Source organism: Centroberyx affinis, unplaced genomic scaffold (genome assembly GCF_046629955.1).
Source record: "Centroberyx affinis isolate AG114_WGS23_722 - 3 ecotype Tasmania unplaced genomic scaffold, CSIRO-AGI_Caff_v1 ptg005157l_1, whole genome shotgun sequence".
Taxonomy (NCBI): domain Eukaryota; kingdom Metazoa; phylum Chordata; class Actinopteri; order Beryciformes; family Berycidae; genus Centroberyx; species Centroberyx affinis.
Genome location: NW_027282559.1, coordinates 1,409 through 19,419, shown reverse-complemented (window position 1 = coordinate 19,419; position 18,011 = coordinate 1,409). Strand labels below are relative to the sequence as shown.

The window sequence follows — 18,011 nt, the reverse complement described above, 5'->3', positions numbered from 1 at the left end:
TCACCATGTTTGCTCATCGTTTCTCTTCTGGGTTTGATTTCCAAACAGCACATGAATGCAACACTGTTTGGCAGCCGACGTCCCGGATGCCGGAGCTTCCCAGCAGCATGTGAACGCACCAGAAGACTGTGTGGACTTTTCAAATCAATGCAGGCATTAAACTAAATTACCATGCAACAACAGAGTAACTGTGACGAAAGTAAACTCAGGCAGGACTGTGATTGCATCGCCTCAAACATCTCACACACGTTTCAAGTCTCTGCAAGTTCACTTTTGTACCGTAACGAAATGAATGGAAACGAATGGAAGGAACAAAACCCATATGGTCCTTTAACCTCAGTGTAATTATACAGGACATAGTAGCTACAGTGTAACATGGAGTTTAATGGAGTGTTTCACCTCAGTGTGAACAATAGAGACTGATATAGACGGTGTGTTATAGTGAACATGGACTCACGTCTCCAGCCAGCTGTTGGAAGACTTTGCGAAACTGTTTCTCCTCATCGTTCTCATGGGCTTCAGCGTAGGCTAGAGGTCGACGAGCAGGAGGCTGCACACACACACACACACACACACACACACACACACACACACACACACACACACAAGGTTGAGTTTAGTATAAAGTACAGTGCACAAGTATACAGTGCATTTTAGAAACACTGTTGCTACACATTTCACAAGAATACTAGAACAAATCACAGTCTGAAAAAGCAAAAAAAAAAATGCAAGAAGGCAAAACACACACACTCACACACGCACACACACACACACACACACACACACAAAGAAGCTACTGTTAGATGACACTCACACACATTCCTCAGTCTAAGTGGTTTAGTTTGTTTGCACAGGAAAACTTCCACCCAGTGAAATCTGTGCTGATCCAATCACAGTAATGAGGCTGAATTATAAACTGTTCATTTAGACAGTAAACTTCATCTATTAGGTAAGACTTTACAGACAGTAAGAAGTTTTCAGTACAACACTGTTCAACTAGTTGGTAGTAATGTTACTGATCTAGGAACTGAAGCTTCTCCTACTGTGTCACTCATCATAAGTCACTTCAAACACAAAGAGAGTGTAATATTCAATATATTATCTGTTGGGTCTTATAATGAATAGTATTGAACAGACAGTTGAAAGACATGAGAATGGGTTCGATTACAAGATGAAGAACAGGGTGAAACAGAGAGAGAGAGAGTATGTGTGTGCGTGTGTGTGTGTGTACGTGTGTGTGTGTGTGTGTGTGTGTGTGTGTGTGTGATGGAAGTGAAGAGTTTGACTCACAGGATCTGAAGGAACGAACTGACTGGGGTCGATGTTGCTGTGGAGGAAAAACAGAGAGACAGAGATCAGTACAGAGGGTTAGAACGACTGACTGACTGACTGACTGACTGACTGACTGACTGACTGACAGACTGGCTGACTGACTGACTGACTGACTGACTGGCTGGCTGGCTGACTGACTGACTGACTGACTGACTGACTGGCTGGCTGACTGACTGACTGACTGGCTGGCTGGATGGCTGACTGACTGACTGACTGACTGACTGGCTGACTGACTGACTGACTGACTGACAGACTGAATGACTGACTGACTGACTGGCTGACTGACTGACTGACTGACTGACTGGCTGACTGGCTGACTGACTGACTGGCTGACTGACTTGCTTGCTGGCTCAGCATATAAAACAGGAGAGTGTGTCTTTCAGCATCATTAAAGGTACAAGCTGACTGACTGACTCAGCTGAGAGAGAGTCTATGAATAATAAAACTACTGAGGCAGACTGTGTGTGTGTGTGTGTGTGTGTGTGTGTGTGTGTGTGTGTGTGTGTGTGTGTGTGGTGTGGTGTGTGTGTGTGTTCACCTCACTACATCCAGGATTCCTCCTATCAGTTTCTTTGCCAGAAACATTTTGCTGTCTGTCAGACAGAGAGAGAGACAGAGGGAATAAACAGAACAAAAATTATGATTTTTCCTGTTTAATGACAGAAAACAGAAACAACTGCATCTATCAGACTGAACATGTTCCATACAAACACTGTTTTACAGCCAGTGGAGACGAATAGAAGCTAGACCTGCATCACTACAGCAGCTTCAGCAGGGAAAGAGAGTCCAGTGTCTTTAAACCAGACCATGACCCACAGACACAGAGCTGCGGCCCCATCTGGGCCCCAAACCAGGGCTTAAGAAACACTAAGATACCAGAGGATAAATCCAGGACAGCTCACAGGTGATCACATACAACGGGTCAAGACTAATTCCTGGTTGCAGGTAATGAACTTTATCCAATTATAACACTACTACTACTACTACTAATAATAATAATAATAACAATAACAATAATGTAATAATGATGATGATCCACTGAATTCATACATTGTTTTCTTAAAAACTCTCACCACTGTTAAATACATTAAATCTGTATTAAAAATAAGAACATAGCCTAATTATTATGAAAAATTATAATTAATTATAATTAATTCATAGTAATTAAAATTAGAATTATAATGTACTGACTTGTCTTGCTGACTGACTTGTGCTAAATAACTAAATAACTAATAAAGTGACTGACTGACATACTGTATACCAACTACAGAAACACACAAACATGTAGCCTAAAAAAAAAAAAAAAAATCCCAAACAATTCTTTATTTTTATATTATTTTGTATTATTTTTGTAACATTTTGTATACATTCAGCGCTGATTTGCCTTACAGCACGTCTTTTACAAACTGAGACTGAGCACACCCACGCCCTGCTTCACCATCTTTAGCTTCACTGTCATCAATACTATCAATACTATCAATACTATCAATACTATCAATACTATCAATATCATAACAGCAATAACATCTGTTTCTCCAATCCTTAACAAAGTAATCAGTGTGTTATTCCTGCGGGAACAGACAGGATTCACACGGAAAACCTCCGAAACAAGCAGCTACATGCAGTAGTACAAAGTAATACAGTAAAATAAACACAGAGTGTGCCTCTTAACATGTTTATCATCTTTGATTTTGAATACAGAAAAGCAATGGAGCAGGAGGAGACAGGCTTCCAGTGGAAAACTTTGCTTTTTTCCCCACAAATCACCCACCTTCACCTAATCTCTACTGCAGGATCAAGTGTCAACACAGCACACACACACACTCCTTAAAACACAACACACACTCCTTAAAACACCACACACACTCCTTAAAACACCACACACACTCCTTAAATCCTCCACACACACCTCACCAACACACCAGCATCTGTATGTAAAACCAAGATCCTGAAAAAACAGACATAACCAAGTGAAAATTTTGTGCTACTTACTGAGACTTTGTGCTTCTCTGCAGAGCGAGGGAGAGAGAGTGACAGAGAGCGGGCGAGAGAGGTGGACACACACACACACACACACACTGAGAAAATAAAGAGTGAGAAAGGGAGAGAGAGAGAGAGAGAGAGAGAGAGAGAGAGAGAGAGAGAGAGAGAGAGAGAGAGAGAGAGAGAGAGAGAGAGAGGCACTCCCACTTCCAGAGTCCACAAAACCAGTTGAGCAGAGATCCAAGTTCTTTCTCAATGCATCATCAACCCCGCCCAGCACACACACACACACACACACACACACACACACACACACACACACACACACCTACACACACACACACACACTCCCCTGGGGCAGGAGGGCAGGGACAGGCCGGCTCCAGGTCCTAAAGCCCACCAAGTCCTAGGATGAAGAGATATAAACACAGGAAGCGTTTATGCTGCGTTCAGGTGCTGCTGGGAATGTCTGACACCCGGCTGCTGAACGGCGTTGCGTTCGCCTGCTGATTAATGAAACCTGGAAGAAGGAATTGGAATCGAACTGGAATTTCAGGAAGGTGAATTTAATTCAATAAAATTCTGTGAAATTTCATGTTTTTTGTTTTTTCTTACCAGATATCTGAGATTTCACATAGTGTTATATATTATCAATACTGAATATCATAACATGTTAAAGTTATAAAAGTAATATTTGATGCATGTAATGTAACATGTAATGGTAATCCATACATTATGACTGAATGTGTTTGATTTGTGAAATTGTCTTTTATTTGATTCATGTTTGATTTATAATGTTTATGTTATGTTCTGCATCAAATACCACCTGAACAGTTCCTTTAACATGTTATGATATTCAGTATTGATAATATATAACAATATGTGGAATCTCAGTTATGTGGGAAGAAAAAACAAAAAACATGGAATTTCCCAGAATGTCATTGAATTAAATTAAATTTCCTGAAATTCCAATTCAATTTCCTGGAGGTTTTTTTTTCAAATTCCAATTCCAGTTCCTCAGCTGAATTGGATTTGATGAGTTGATTGATGAACTGAGCCGCCCTGCTGTGGGACAGGCCAGGCGGGTCAGACAGGAGGACGAGGCAGATCTGAGCCTGGTGGGTCACAGAGACTGCCTCTACCGCCCTCTACTGGCTGATGCAGAACAGCCTGAGACTCCACCCGCCTCAACATAAGGCCCGTCTTCTCTGGAGAAATACAGTCAAGACAAGGAAGAAAAGCTGTTCTGTACTCAGTCCAGCGCCTTTCACTTTTTTTTTTACGCTTTTCTTTAACTTAGAAACCCAAGATAAAAAAGAAATATAACTGAAGGGTAGTGAACAGGCCTGTGCACAGCCACTTATAATCAGCTGCTGGAATACAAAACAGTCCAAGCGCACACTGTGAGGCTTTGCTGGCAATATAATTACATCTTTATTCAAATTCAAATTCAAAATTGCTTTATTGGCATGAACGTCACAGCAACAATATTGCCAAAGCATCAAGAATCAATGAAACAAAATAATATCTTTATAGATCTTTATATATCTTTACACATCTTTATTTTTCTCATCGCATTTGCAAAGAGGCTCCTTGTAGAATGTACAGTCTAATTTCCTTAAAGAACACAAAATCCAGGCTTTCGGTTAGTAAACTTACATTTGTGCATAAGGAATTTGGTTAAAATCAAAATTAAGTTCATAAGAAAGAAGGCTTTTTCATCGCTCATACAGTTCTCATTACAAGTACGTGTCCCAATTCCCACAGCACTTTTTTTTTTTGCACTTTTTTTTTCTATTTACTATTTTATTACAACAAGTAAACATACAACAACAACATCAACAAGTTCTCAACACTTTGTGTATACAACTTGATCACAATCACACAATTACAAACACGCCAGGGGGACTAAAGGTTAATAATAAAGACAAAAATAAAGAAAAGAAATAGTTAAATAACTATCTTGTAGCTTAAAGTGGTTATACGTTTTAACAGCTTTTATGTTTGTACATTCGGATATTGAAGAAATGTATTGTTTGGTATATGCAGTTGGCTTTTTGCTTAAGAATTTGGATCTGTGAATATAAAATTTGGTCAAAATAAGAAGCGAATTAATTAACTAGAACTGCGAGCAGAGATTCCTGTCATATTCAGTGAATCCAAACAATACATTTTTCCAAATTAATGTAAAGTGAGGATAGATTTGATCTTTCCCACGGCACCTGAAGGCAGCGCTCGTATCGCGGCGACGTCACCAGGAAGCAGGAAGTACGGAGCTTGTTGTGAGTTGTCGCGGTGGCTTCTTCTCGGCTGCTGCTTCTTCTTCTTCTTCTTCCTGGGCGAGAAATGTCGAGCTCGGCGGGTCCGGCGGGGTCCGGCGTTACCGGGACGGGACTCCGGTCCACACTGCTGGTGCTGCTGCTGCTGGCGACGGAGCTGGGCGGGCCGGTGCGGGCCGTGTCGGAGCCGGGGAAGTGGATCCTGAGCGTCGACAGTGTGAGTTCTCCCTGTCCGCGGCGGGGTTCGTGGTGTTGTGTTCCCGACCTGACGGATCCGCTTTCCCCGGTGTGTCGCGTCACACCGGACTAACGGCTCGCTGAGGGTTTAATACGATAGATTAGACCGACAGAAAGCTGCGGTGTGGTTTTTACTGAGCTTCGGGGTCGGTTCGGGGTGCTGCACGTTACACTGCGTCATAAACTAACGTGTAAACAAAGTCAGCGCGAGACACCGAAGAGGGAAATCTACTCAGTTCCGTTCCGTTCAGTTCAGTTGGGTTCGAAGCTGCTTTACCGGCAGAGCTGGAGACTCGGTTCGACTTGGATTCGAGTCAGTTTTAACTGCTTGAGACTTGACTTAACTTCCTACACGAAGAGAAGAGTTGAGACAAGGGCTGCAACTAACGATTAACGATCGATTAATCGATTTTAGCTTATACCCAAAGTGATTGTTCAAGTGTCTTCCTCAGTCTGACCAGCAGCCAAACAACTCGAAGTAGCCTGTTCATTTTATAATGAGAGGAAACGGAGAAAAGCAGCACATCTTTTTTGAAGCGTTTGTGAAGCTGCAACCAGGAAATGTTTGGTGTTTTTACTGATTAATGACTAAAACGATTAATCTATTATCAGAAGTATAATCTTAGTTTTCTGTCGATCTAATGGACTAATCGTTTCAGCACTACCTGAGACCTGATGCATGAAGAGAAGACTCGAGATAGGGCTGGGCAATATATCGATATTATATCAATATCGTGATATGAGACTAGATATCGTCTTAGATTTTGGATATCGTAATATCGTGATATGGCATAAGTGTCTTTTCCTGGTTTTAAAGGCTGCATTACAGTAAAGTGATGTCATTTTCTGAACTTACCAGACTGTTCTAGCTGTTTTATTATTTGCCTTTACCCACTTAGTCATTATATCCACATTATTTATCAAAAATCTCATTGTGTAAATATTTTGTGAAAGCACCAATGGTCATCCCTACAATATTGTTGCAATATCGATGTCGAGGTATTAGGTCAAAAATATTGTGATATTTGATTTTGTCCATATCCCCCAGCCCTAACTCGAGACTTGACTTGACTCGGGTTCTGGTGACTTGGGACTTGACTCTGACTTGTACTCTGATGACTTGAAAAGGTTTCTAAAGTCTTGACTTGAGATCTTGTGTTTGTGTAAATGACTTAGATTGAAAGTGATGAGATTTGTTCCAGCAGACGACTGAATTTAAATTCTGTTTTCTGAATTTGTATGGAATGATTGAATTTATTGAAGTTGAAACTGATTATAGAAATCAAACTCATGATGCTCTTACCGAGTTTTTATCCTATTAAAACCATATTGCATTGAAAAGTCCTAGATATTTAGTTTTCTTTAAGATATTAAATTGATACTGGACTCTTGATTTGTTCTGACTTGACTTGCTGTTCTACATTTAGACTTGAGACTTGACTTTAATGACATGGGCTTGACTTGGTAATCTACATTTAGACTTGGGACTTGTGCCTCAAGACTTGAGACCGACTGGAAACTTGACTTGGTCACACCATGTTTAGTGGCATGAAATAGAAAAGTACCAGTTAGTAACCAGCTGCACAACAACAAAGGTCCAATAGAATCAAATTAATCAATCAATCAAATTATGTAGGGACATAAAATCTACTTTCCCAGTATTTTTGTTTCCATTCAACTGAAACAGTGTCAGGTTACAGATTTTGCAGCAGTGTGTCACTCTTTATTTTCCTCCGAGAACATATTATTGTAGCTCTAGTTTTAACATTTGAGGGAAAGGATTTCAAAATGAACTTTTTGTACTTACTTATAGGAACCTACTTACAGGAAGATAAGTTTCTCTTACTTCTTCCTGGTTGTCAGTGTGAGAGGAGGCAGTGCTGCTCAGTCTGCACCTGTCCCGCCAGGTGTGCTCACACTTCCTGTAGTGTCACATGGTAACAGAGTTATAATACAGTCAGTCAGGGAGTCTGAGAAAAAATCTAACTGCAATTGCAATTTAAACTGCGATTTATATCATCGCAAGTTTTTCCTGTCATCATTTTTTAATTGTTTAAAAAAAGTGATTTTGTTAAAGGGACGGCCCACACAGTTAAAAACGTTAAAGAGAGAGAGAGAGAGAGAGAGAGAGAGAGAGAGAGAGAGAGAGAGAGAGAGAGGTAACTCTGACGTGTGAAATTCGTTTTTAAACCACAGCAGAACAGCTGTTGTTGTTTACACCCAACAATGACTAAAAATAAAACATTTTAATGAGAAATTGCATATTTTAATTGACTGTCCCTTTAAAAAAAAAACTAGATGTGAGTGTGCAGGATTCACTGAGTTTGAGTCTGGTGAAGGTTTCGATTCTGAAACTCATGGTTCATAAAATCCAGTTTGGACCAAACTCTCTCTGAAGAAATGAACTGCAACCTCTGAGATTTGGAAATTGAAATTTGGAATTTTTTTTTTTTTTTTTCAGTTAATTGTTCAGCAGTTTTCCAGTCTGTTTCTCTGTGGTCAGGAGGAACCTGCATCACATCAGATGTGACGATATCTGATATTTAATAAAAGCCAGATATCGGTCCCGTATATCGGTCTAATCCTAGTTTTCTGTCGCTCCATATCAGGCTTCACATCTCCTTGTGCTCGCTCTGCCTCTCATCGGGTTACGGCGGGTTATTATTTCCATAAAGAGCGCTGCAGCAACAAGTCAGTAACACGACTCCCTCTGCACACTGATTTACTATCAGGTCAATATTTGATCTGCCGTCTTCGTCTCGGTCCGGCTGCTGCTCCTCCTCCTCCTCCTCCTCCTCCTTCTTCTTCTTCTTCTTCTTCTTCTTCTTCTGCTGTCTGAGGCAGGAAACCGGTCCGTCCGGCTCGCTCCTCCTGAGCTGCAGAGTCGTGTTTGGTTTCAGGCCGAGGGTCAAAACTGCTTTCATTTTCCTTTAGGGGATTCAGGACTGAACAAAGGAAGAAGGACTTTAGACGTGACCTCGTTCCCTCAGCCCTCTGTCTGTTTTATGGGCAGTAAATCCAATATTACCGTTTATTGTCTATCAGTAGAGTCATATCGAGAGGAAATATTGATTCAGAGTTATTGCGATGCACAGTTCTGTTTTAAATTCATGAGGAAAAACAAATACGGTAACACTTTAGATCAGGGAACGCATATTAATTATTAATAAGTTGTTTGTGCAAAACAGACTAAAAGCCCAGTTCATGTGCCACAGCTTCTACTGTCTGTTATAAGCACTGATGAGGAGGCTGCTGAGGGAAAACCCAGAGTTAATGGACTCTAGTGGACTCTACTGTACTCTACTGTACTCTATTATACTCTACTGTACTCTACTATACTCTACTATACTCTGCTGACTCTACTATACTCTACTGACTCTACTGACTCTACGTACTCTACTGACTCTACTATACTCTACTGTACTCTACTGATCTCTACTATACTAATCTACTGACTCTACTGTACTCTACTGACTCTACGTACTCTACTGACTCTACTATACTCTACTGTACTCTACTGTTCTCTACTATACTAATCTACTGACTCTACTGTACTCTACTGACTCTGCTGTACTCTACTATACTGATTCTACTGTACTCTACTGACTACTGGATTCTACTGACTCTACTGTACTCGACTGACTCTACTGGATTGTACTGACTCTACTGTACTCTACTGTACTCTACTATACTCTTCTATACTCTACTGACTCTACTGGACTCTACTGACTCTGCTGACTCTACTGTACTCTACTGTATTCTACCGACTCTACTGGACTCTACTGGCTCTACAGACTACTTGACTCTGCTGACTCTACTGTACTCTACTGACTCTACTGGACTCGACTGACTCTACCGGACGCTACTGTACTCTACTGACTGCTGGGCTCTACTGACTCTACTGGACGCTACTATACTCCACTGTACTCTACTGTGCTCTACTGGACTCTACTGTACTCTGCTAGACTCTACTGTACTCTACTGGCTCTACAGACTACTTGACTCTGCTGACTCTACTGTACTCTACTGACTCTACCGGACTCGACTGACTCTACCGGACGCTACTGGGCTCTACTGACTCTACTGGATGCTACTGTACTCTACTGTACTCTACTGTACTCTACTGGCTCTACTGGCTCTACAGACTACTTGACTCTGCTGACTCTGCTGTACTCCACTGACTCTACTGGACTCGACTGACTCTACCGGACGCTACTGTACTCTACTGACTACTGGGCTCTACTGACTCTACTGGATGCTACCATACTCTACTGTACTCTACTGTACTCTACTGGGCTCTACTGGTGCCACACTTTATTCTCCCCTTACCTGTAGACTTCTTGTTATTCTTACTCTCTGAAGTGTAACTGTGTGTGTCTGTGTGTTTCAGGAGTCGCTGAAGAAGCACAGCCTCTTCCTCTACACTAAAACTCTGTTCAACAGCAGCATCATCAGACTCAGCGGTAAGTCAAACCTCCGGACGGCAGGTAGAAGAGGAACTAGAACTTTAACTTCTATTCTATTCTATTATAAAGACCCTCACAGGACCAGGAGTGATGGCAGGTTCAGCCTGGAAAACAAACCCCCCTACCTGCTCGTTCACACTGTGAGCAGCTCGGAGGCTCCGACTGGACTGAGGAGCAGAGCTGTGACCAAGTCCACTTTGCTCGAGTCCCAAGTCGGTCTCAAGTCTTCAGGCTCAAGTCTCAAGTCAAGTCCCAAGTCTAAATGTAGATTACCAAGTCAAGCCCATGTCATTAAAGTTAAGTCTCAAGTCTAAATGTAGAACAGCAAGTCAAGTCAGAACAAATCAAGAGTCCAGTATCAATTTAATATCTTAAAGAAAACTAAATATCTAGGACTTTTCAATGCAATATGGTTTTAATAGGATAAAAACTTGGTAAGAGCATCATGAGTTTGATTTCTATAATCAGTTTCAACTTCAATAAATTCAATCATTCCATACAAATTCAGAAAACAGAATTTAAATTCAGTCGTCTGCTGGAACAAATCGCATCACTTTCAATCTAAGTCATTTACACAAACACAAGATCTCAAGTCAAGACTTTAGAAACCTTTTCAAGTCATCAGAGTACAAGTCAGAGTCCCAAGTCACCAGAACCCAAGTCAAGTCTCAAGTCTTCTCCTCATGCATCAAGTCAAGTCTCAAGCAATTTAAACTGACTCAAGTCCCCGCCTCTGCTGAGGAAGGATGATGACTTTAAAAATTAAACAAACGCAAAGTGAAGGGTTTCATTTGAATGACTGCAGAGAAAGAGACAGACAGCAGCTGTTATGATTCCAACTAGATGTTCGGCCGAACCTCTTGTCAAGTTTTGGAAGTGTGTGTAGTATGAACCAATTTAGCCACAAAGAGTGATGTATTTATATTTTGTGTCACTTTGGTATCGCCTTTCCTAACATTACACTGTTTCCAGGAGAATTCCAGGCAGTGGGGTTTTTTGGTCATTGTTTATGTTTTCTATCTCTTTAATATTAATTCTTACAATTTTTGTACGATTAAAGATATTTTTAATCGGTTTTGCCAAACCGCTCAGGCTCATTCACTCCCATTCAATTCCAAATGGCATAGAAAACATCTGGAGGCCCTAAAACACTTCAACACCGTTAAAATCAGCTGTTGGTGATTTTTGTGTGTGTTTGTGTTTGTGTGTGTGTGTGTGTGTGTGTGTGTGTGTGTGTGTGTGTGTGTGTGTGTGTGTGTGTGTGTGTGTGTGTGTGTGTATATGCAGTGCTGTCAGACACCTGTGACCCCTCCTCTCCGGTCAAGCTGAATGTCTCCTGGTATCTGAGGAACTCTCACTGCTACGACGAGATCTTCAACCCCGACGTAAGACTCACTCTACTCTGTACTCTATTCTACTCTATTCTGACTCTACTGGACTCTACTGGACGCTACTGTACTCTACTGGGCTCTACTGGGCTCTACTGGACTCTACTGGGCTCTACTGACTCTGCTGTTCTCTACTATACTGACTCTACTGGACTCTACTGGACTCTGCTGGACTCTACTGGACGCTACTGTACTCTACTGTACTCTACTGTAATCTACTGGACTCTACTGTACTCTACTGACTCTGCTGTGTTCTATTCTATTCCACACTGTTCCTCTCTATGCTACTCTATTATACTGTACTCTACTCCATGCTACTCCACTCTTCTACATTCTACTGTATTCCATTATATTCTACTCTGCTGTACTATACTGTACTCTGCTCTACTGTAGTATCTTTCACTCTATTCCACTCTTCTGTACTTCTATTCTTCTCCACTTTACTCTACTTTACACTGTCCAGTTCTGTCTTCTTCTGTTCTCTGTTCATTATGGGTAGTGACCAGAATATCTTGAACGGTAAGTAATGGAGGTGGTTCTATTCTATTCTATTCTATTCTATTCTATCCTCCACCTCCTCACGTCGTGTTCAGGTGATAACACTGACCTGCAGGCTTAATCTCTGACAGACCGCAGTGTTTCCTCTGTGGTTTTCTGCTGATGTGCTGCTACATAAAATCACATCATTGTCCCCGTCCTGAATCCTGATTGGCTGAGTCACTCTGTAAACACCTGAGACCAGAAGTTAAATATTAACACATTAACTGAAAATCAACACCCACACTGGCACTAGAGCCACAATGCTAAGTTCAAGATTAACATTCAGGTATTATTATTTAGTATTCAATAGAACAGGCAGGATAAAAGTCAGTAGAACAAGATAAAAGTCAGTAGAACAAGATAAATGTCAGTAGAACAAGATAAATGTCAGTAGAACATGGCACCAGCCTTCAACAGTCATACGGGGAGAAAGCAGGAGAGAGACCAGAATGCACTGCAGCAGAGAGACAGGTTGAGGTTTGAGTAAAGGGGAGACTCACTTTTACAAGACTGGAAAAACCCGTCTCTCTCTGGCCTGTTGTCTCTCTCTCCACCTACACATCAAACCCACAGCTGAGAGCCACAGCTTCCTGTTCCTCATCAGAGACTCAAATCACTAATCAAAACTCACCTTTTCAGAACTGCTTTTAATGTGTGGTTAATGTTGTGTGGTATATGTTTTTATTGGGTTGTTTTCTATGATCATTTTAACTTATATAAGTGCCTTGGAGTACCCTGAGAAGTGCTCTATAAAATATATGTATTATTAGTAGTAGTAGTAGTAGTAGTAGTAGTATTATTCTGAGTAAAACTGAGTAGAACATGCAGGATAAAAGTCAGTAGAACAAGATAAAAGTCAGTAGAACAAGATAAAAGTCAGTAGAACAAAATAAGTCAGTAGAATATGCAGGATAAAAGTCAGTAGAACAAGATAAAAGTCAGTAGAACAAGATAAAAGTCAGTAGAACAAGATAAAAGTCAGTAGAACATGCAGGATAGAAGTCAGTAGAACATGCAGGATAGAAGTCAGTAGAACAAGATAAAAGTCAGAACATGCAGAATAAAAGTCAGTAGAACATGCAGGATAAAAGTCAGTAGAACATGCAGGAAAAAAGTCAGTAGAACATGCAGAATAAAGTCAGTAGAACAAGAAAAAGTCAGTAGAACATGCAGGATAAAGTCAGTAGAACATGCAGGATTAAGTCAGTAGAACAAGAAAAAGTCAGTAGAACATGCAGGATAAAGTCAGTAGAACATGCAGGATTAAGTCAGTAGAACAAGAAAAAGTCAGTAGAACATGCAGGATAAAGTCAGTAGAACATGCAGGATAAAGTCAGTAGAACATGCAGGATAAAGTCAGTAGAACATGCAGGATAAAGTCAGTAGAACATGCAGGATAAAGTCAGTAGAACATGCAGGATAAAGTTAGTAGAACAAGATAAAGTCAGTAGAACATGCAGGATAATTAACATTCAGATATTATTTATTCATTATTGATTAAAATTATTTTTCTGTGGAAAATACTTTCAGTCCCAACATGTTTTGGAATCAGTTGTATGAAATTGAATAAAACTTCTTAGAGACACACGTTCTGTCTGTCTGTCTGTCTGTCTGTCTGTCTGTCTGCCTGTGTGTCTGTGTGTTTGTTTGTTTGTTTGTTTGTTGACTTGTTGACTTGTTGACTTGTTTACCAGTGGTTGGTCCAGGAGACGAGGGTCAGAAGTTACTTCCAGTCGACGGAGGTCAAGGAAGGAGGAGGAAGTGGATTCTACATTTTCCACCAGTATCCTCTGATCACCTGCCAGCATGACATCATGTCACACAAGGTCACACACACACACACACACACACACAGACACACGCACACACACCGACAGACCCCCAGTCATGCATACATACACGCTCTCACACACACACACACAGCTAGCCCACCTACATGGGCTGTTAATGAGCGGAGCAAACCAGTTATACTCTCATTACTGATTATGACACTGCTCCAGAATGGAAGTAAATGGTGAAAAATACTTCAGAAATGGGTAATATTACAGAAATAGATACAGTAATCACAACATTAAGACATTTTAGCAGAGATTTTGGGTATCCATGTTGCTCAGCAAACTATGGCACATATAGTATGTAATCAAAATGTCATGGGTTCCATCAATGTTGACATCGTGGATTCAATCTTTGCATGTCACCCACAGTCTATCTCTCTTTTTCTCCCTCTCACTGTCTCTCATTAACAAGCTGAGATGATGAAAAAAAAGGTTCTTTTAATTTAAAAAATGCTCAAAAAGTCTAAGAAATGAAGTCAAAGCCAGTTCCTTAAATGTCCTTTTTTGAGGCTTGATACCCCAACTGACTGGCTTTTCCCCTTTGATGGTGTTTTGCACCATGAACCATAATTCCTAAAACTATCCACTGAAACAGTAAAAACGTATTTCCTTATTTCCTTTTCTCTCTCTCTCTCTCTCTCTCTCTCTCTCTCTCTCTCTCTTGCTCTCTCTCTCTCTCTTGCTCTCTCTCTATTAAGGAAGGGACCTTAGTGGTAAGAGATTCCACATTGAGAGATAGATGAAGGAAGAGAGAAACTGTGTCACTGACAAGAAAATCTTTGCTCACACACACAGAAAGATTCATTATAATCATAATTTCATTAGGCTGGATAGTTATCATGATTGACAGCTGATAGTATGATGGTAACCCTAACCCTAACCCTAAACCTAAACCTGACCTAAACCTAACTCTAAACCTATGTAAAGCAGGGAATAGCTAAAAAAAGAGCATTCTGGATAAATGAAGGCTTAAAAACTAGATTGTCAGTATTTCTGTTCAACAAGTTGCAGCAATGTACGGTATATGGGCAATTTTGTCAACAACTGCACAAGTCCAATACAGTGTTGACATCAATTCGGTTCCATTTGCCAATTACCAGACAGCCCATTTATCATCACCTCTCCCCAGACTGACAAACTTCTCAGCAAGAGGCAATAAGAATAAAGAGCCGCCTGTCCCCCACTTCTCATTAGGACGCTAAAGAGACCCCCCCAAAGCTTAATTATTTATCCGCATTAATATCCGTTCAATTATTAATGATAGGTGTGGGTGTGTGCGAGGGCCAAAGATCAGCCCTCCTTTACCTCGGCTCCTTCCTGACTAATGGATGAGGGAGAAGAGTCCTTCATGTATTATTACTGGAGGGAACCTATACCTGGGAGGGAGAGAGAGAGGGAGGGAGAGAGAGCTCAGTGAATGATAATCAGCGTTTAGCATGCAAACATCTCCTCTGTACCTCGCTGGCATATCAATGTTTGAGGGGACTTATGGCAGAAAGTGGAGGGATGGTGGATCTAGAATTTACTTTACTGTCAGTGAAATCCCTCCAACATATCCGTTTTGTGCATAAGGAAGAAATAAACTGCATTGCATATTGCATATTTGATTTAAATGTGATGCTGGTGGATGAACTGTAGCAGAAAGTTCAGTCATTCAAACATTCAGGACATTTTGGGAAAGAAGTGCTCATTCCCCCCTTTTAAGGTGATGGTCCTTTTCATCAATGTTTGCACTCACAGATTTCATCATCAAATCTGATTAGGACAGATTTTATGATTGTACATAATTATTGTATTTTCTCATCTCAGGATGCTGAGCTTATGATGTATGATGTTTAAGAGTTGTTTTAAGACAATTGAAGTGAATAAAGCCCGTTATTGTTAGATAACTGTCACTACTCATTGTTGACTGTGTTATTGGCCCTTTATGCTTCATTTGTAACCCTAGTTTGTGTCTCTCCTTGCCTGTAGTGGAATGGTTATATTCAGTTCTCTTGCGTGCCAGTTTTTCACTTGCTTTACACTGACACCTAGTGGACATTTACAGTATTGCAAAGCTGAATTCGGGCCAACCCATATGCAAAAACTATATGTATATATTTGCATACATTTTAACAATATATATGTCCTTGATGTCATATGTGTTATACATGCATTTACATGTATTTACCTAAATGGTACAGGAATACATTTGATTAAATGTGTATTATCCAAAGATATATTATCCAGAGTTTCTTTTGGAATATGAGCTTAACCCATCATACATTACTCCTGAATATATAAAGGCCTACTGATATTTCTAAAATCTACTTCCCAGGATGTATACATATATTTACTCACATTTTGAAAAATGTTGCCAGATATATTTTTCATAAATATATTTAGCCTACTTATATTTTGAAATACGGTATGTCAGTTTGCTTAGATTGTCCCAAAGTTCATCCCTGGCCCAGGTGCAGTCTAAGCAGATGAAAGCTTCATTCAAAGCAATTGAAAACATTTCTATAAATAAATTCCTATGTACCCTCATGCAAAAATCATGAATAACCCTTTAACATTCCTATAGGGAGTAGGGATCATATTGTTTTTTTCCTATAGTATCTCTAGCATATTCCTAAAATATTTTTGTTGGAACTTGGATCTTTAGTTACTTTAACAGCCTAGAAAGCAAGCTGATTATTGGGTAGTTGGAGGAGTTATAGATTCTCTGTAGGTTTATTATAACGTGTGCATGCCATATGATAATGTCTCAAGTGAAACACATATCAAACATGACTAAGCAACTTACACATCACAGCCACTAGATGTCACCCAAGTAATATATTTTCTGTTCTTTCCCAGTTTTTCAGAGAGGGATGAACAGCTGAACAGCATTATCAGGTCGTTAAGCCCAGGGGTTCCCACACTTTTTCATATCAAGCACTCCCATATAGATATGCTTTAGACCACAGATCCTCATTTGATAATATCTTTGTCCCAGGAGCTCCATCTGAGAGGATTTTGGTTGTCTCTATTGCAGGTGGGAGAGAGAGAGTGAGAGAGTGAAACCTCTGATCAGACTAGTCATCATATTATACATTCTCTCATTGTGCTAACTTCAAGTGAATGCAATAAGACTAAATTTAGACTAATCCTCATTTTGCTGTGGATCCCTTGCAACCTCCTAAAAGACTCATGAAGGTTCCTGGTTGCCAGTTTGGGAACCACTGAGCCACAGAAATCTTTTACTCAAACAACTGAATGTTCAGCAAAACAAAAACTACTCACCACACTGTTAAATTAGGCTACTGTTATTTTACTAATAAGCAAGGTCGGATGTAACTATCCCTTATGCTATTTAACTGTAATACTCCTGTGTAGAGTAGAAACCTGCCTTGGCTGGGAGGAAAAGACAGTACATGTATGTCAGCAGTCAGAGATGGATTCTCCTGAATTATCTAAAGAATGAAACAGACTCTAGTTCCCCTCTTCTTCCACTAGGTGGCAGCACAACCATACAACTCTACACAGGAGAGACAGAAACTATTGCCTCTGTCTTCCATGACAACTCTTTGGTTTCTACACAGTGGCCTATGGATTTTAACCCATCTAACAATTTTTTTAGTTTGTACAAACAGACTAGATTCACCTGAAACAAAATGGGTATAATAAATCCATACCATCCACCACACAGAGAAGCCCTGCATCTTATTTTCTAGGCAGGATACCTAAATATGATCCATAAAAGTGAAATTCTGGGAGCCAAAAAACAGCCTCATAGTAAAAAAAAATAATTGCCAATTGATCATTAACGACTTACTGATTAAACATCGAAGTACAGAAAATGACATATCAATATGTAATAATCATATGCATTTCATTTTTATTTTTAAAGGATCCTAAATGACTCCCAGAATTTCACTTTTGTGGTTCATGTCTAGGTTTCATGCCAATGAAATAAGATGCAGGGAT

At 40.2% G+C, this 18,011-nt stretch overlaps 1 protein-coding gene and 1 long non-coding RNA gene across 2 annotated transcripts; one reads left to right on the top strand and one right to left on the bottom strand.

Annotated features, from left to right (window-relative positions):
- Window positions 1–456: 456 nt before the first annotated feature.
- LOC139666838 (uncharacterized) lies at window positions 457–3,436 on the bottom strand. Its single transcript, XR_011696920.1, has 4 exons — window positions 3,325–3,436; window positions 1,871–1,925; window positions 1,291–1,327; window positions 457–550 (listed from the first exon to the last, which is right to left on the bottom strand). It is a non-coding gene; the product is annotated as an uncharacterized lncRNA (long non-coding RNA).
- Window positions 3,437–5,592: 2,156 nt separating this feature from the next.
- Window positions 5,593–14,051, top strand: LOC139666839 (transmembrane protein 87B-like; the record flags this gene model as incomplete). The annotated part of the gene is made up of 4 exons (XM_071546175.1): window positions 5,593–5,811; window positions 10,222–10,294; window positions 11,585–11,682; window positions 13,920–14,051. Coding segments are annotated over exons 1-4 (453 nt in total), but the record flags the coding sequence as incomplete, so codon positions are not given.
- Between the last annotated feature and the right edge of the window lie 3,960 nt (window positions 14,052–18,011).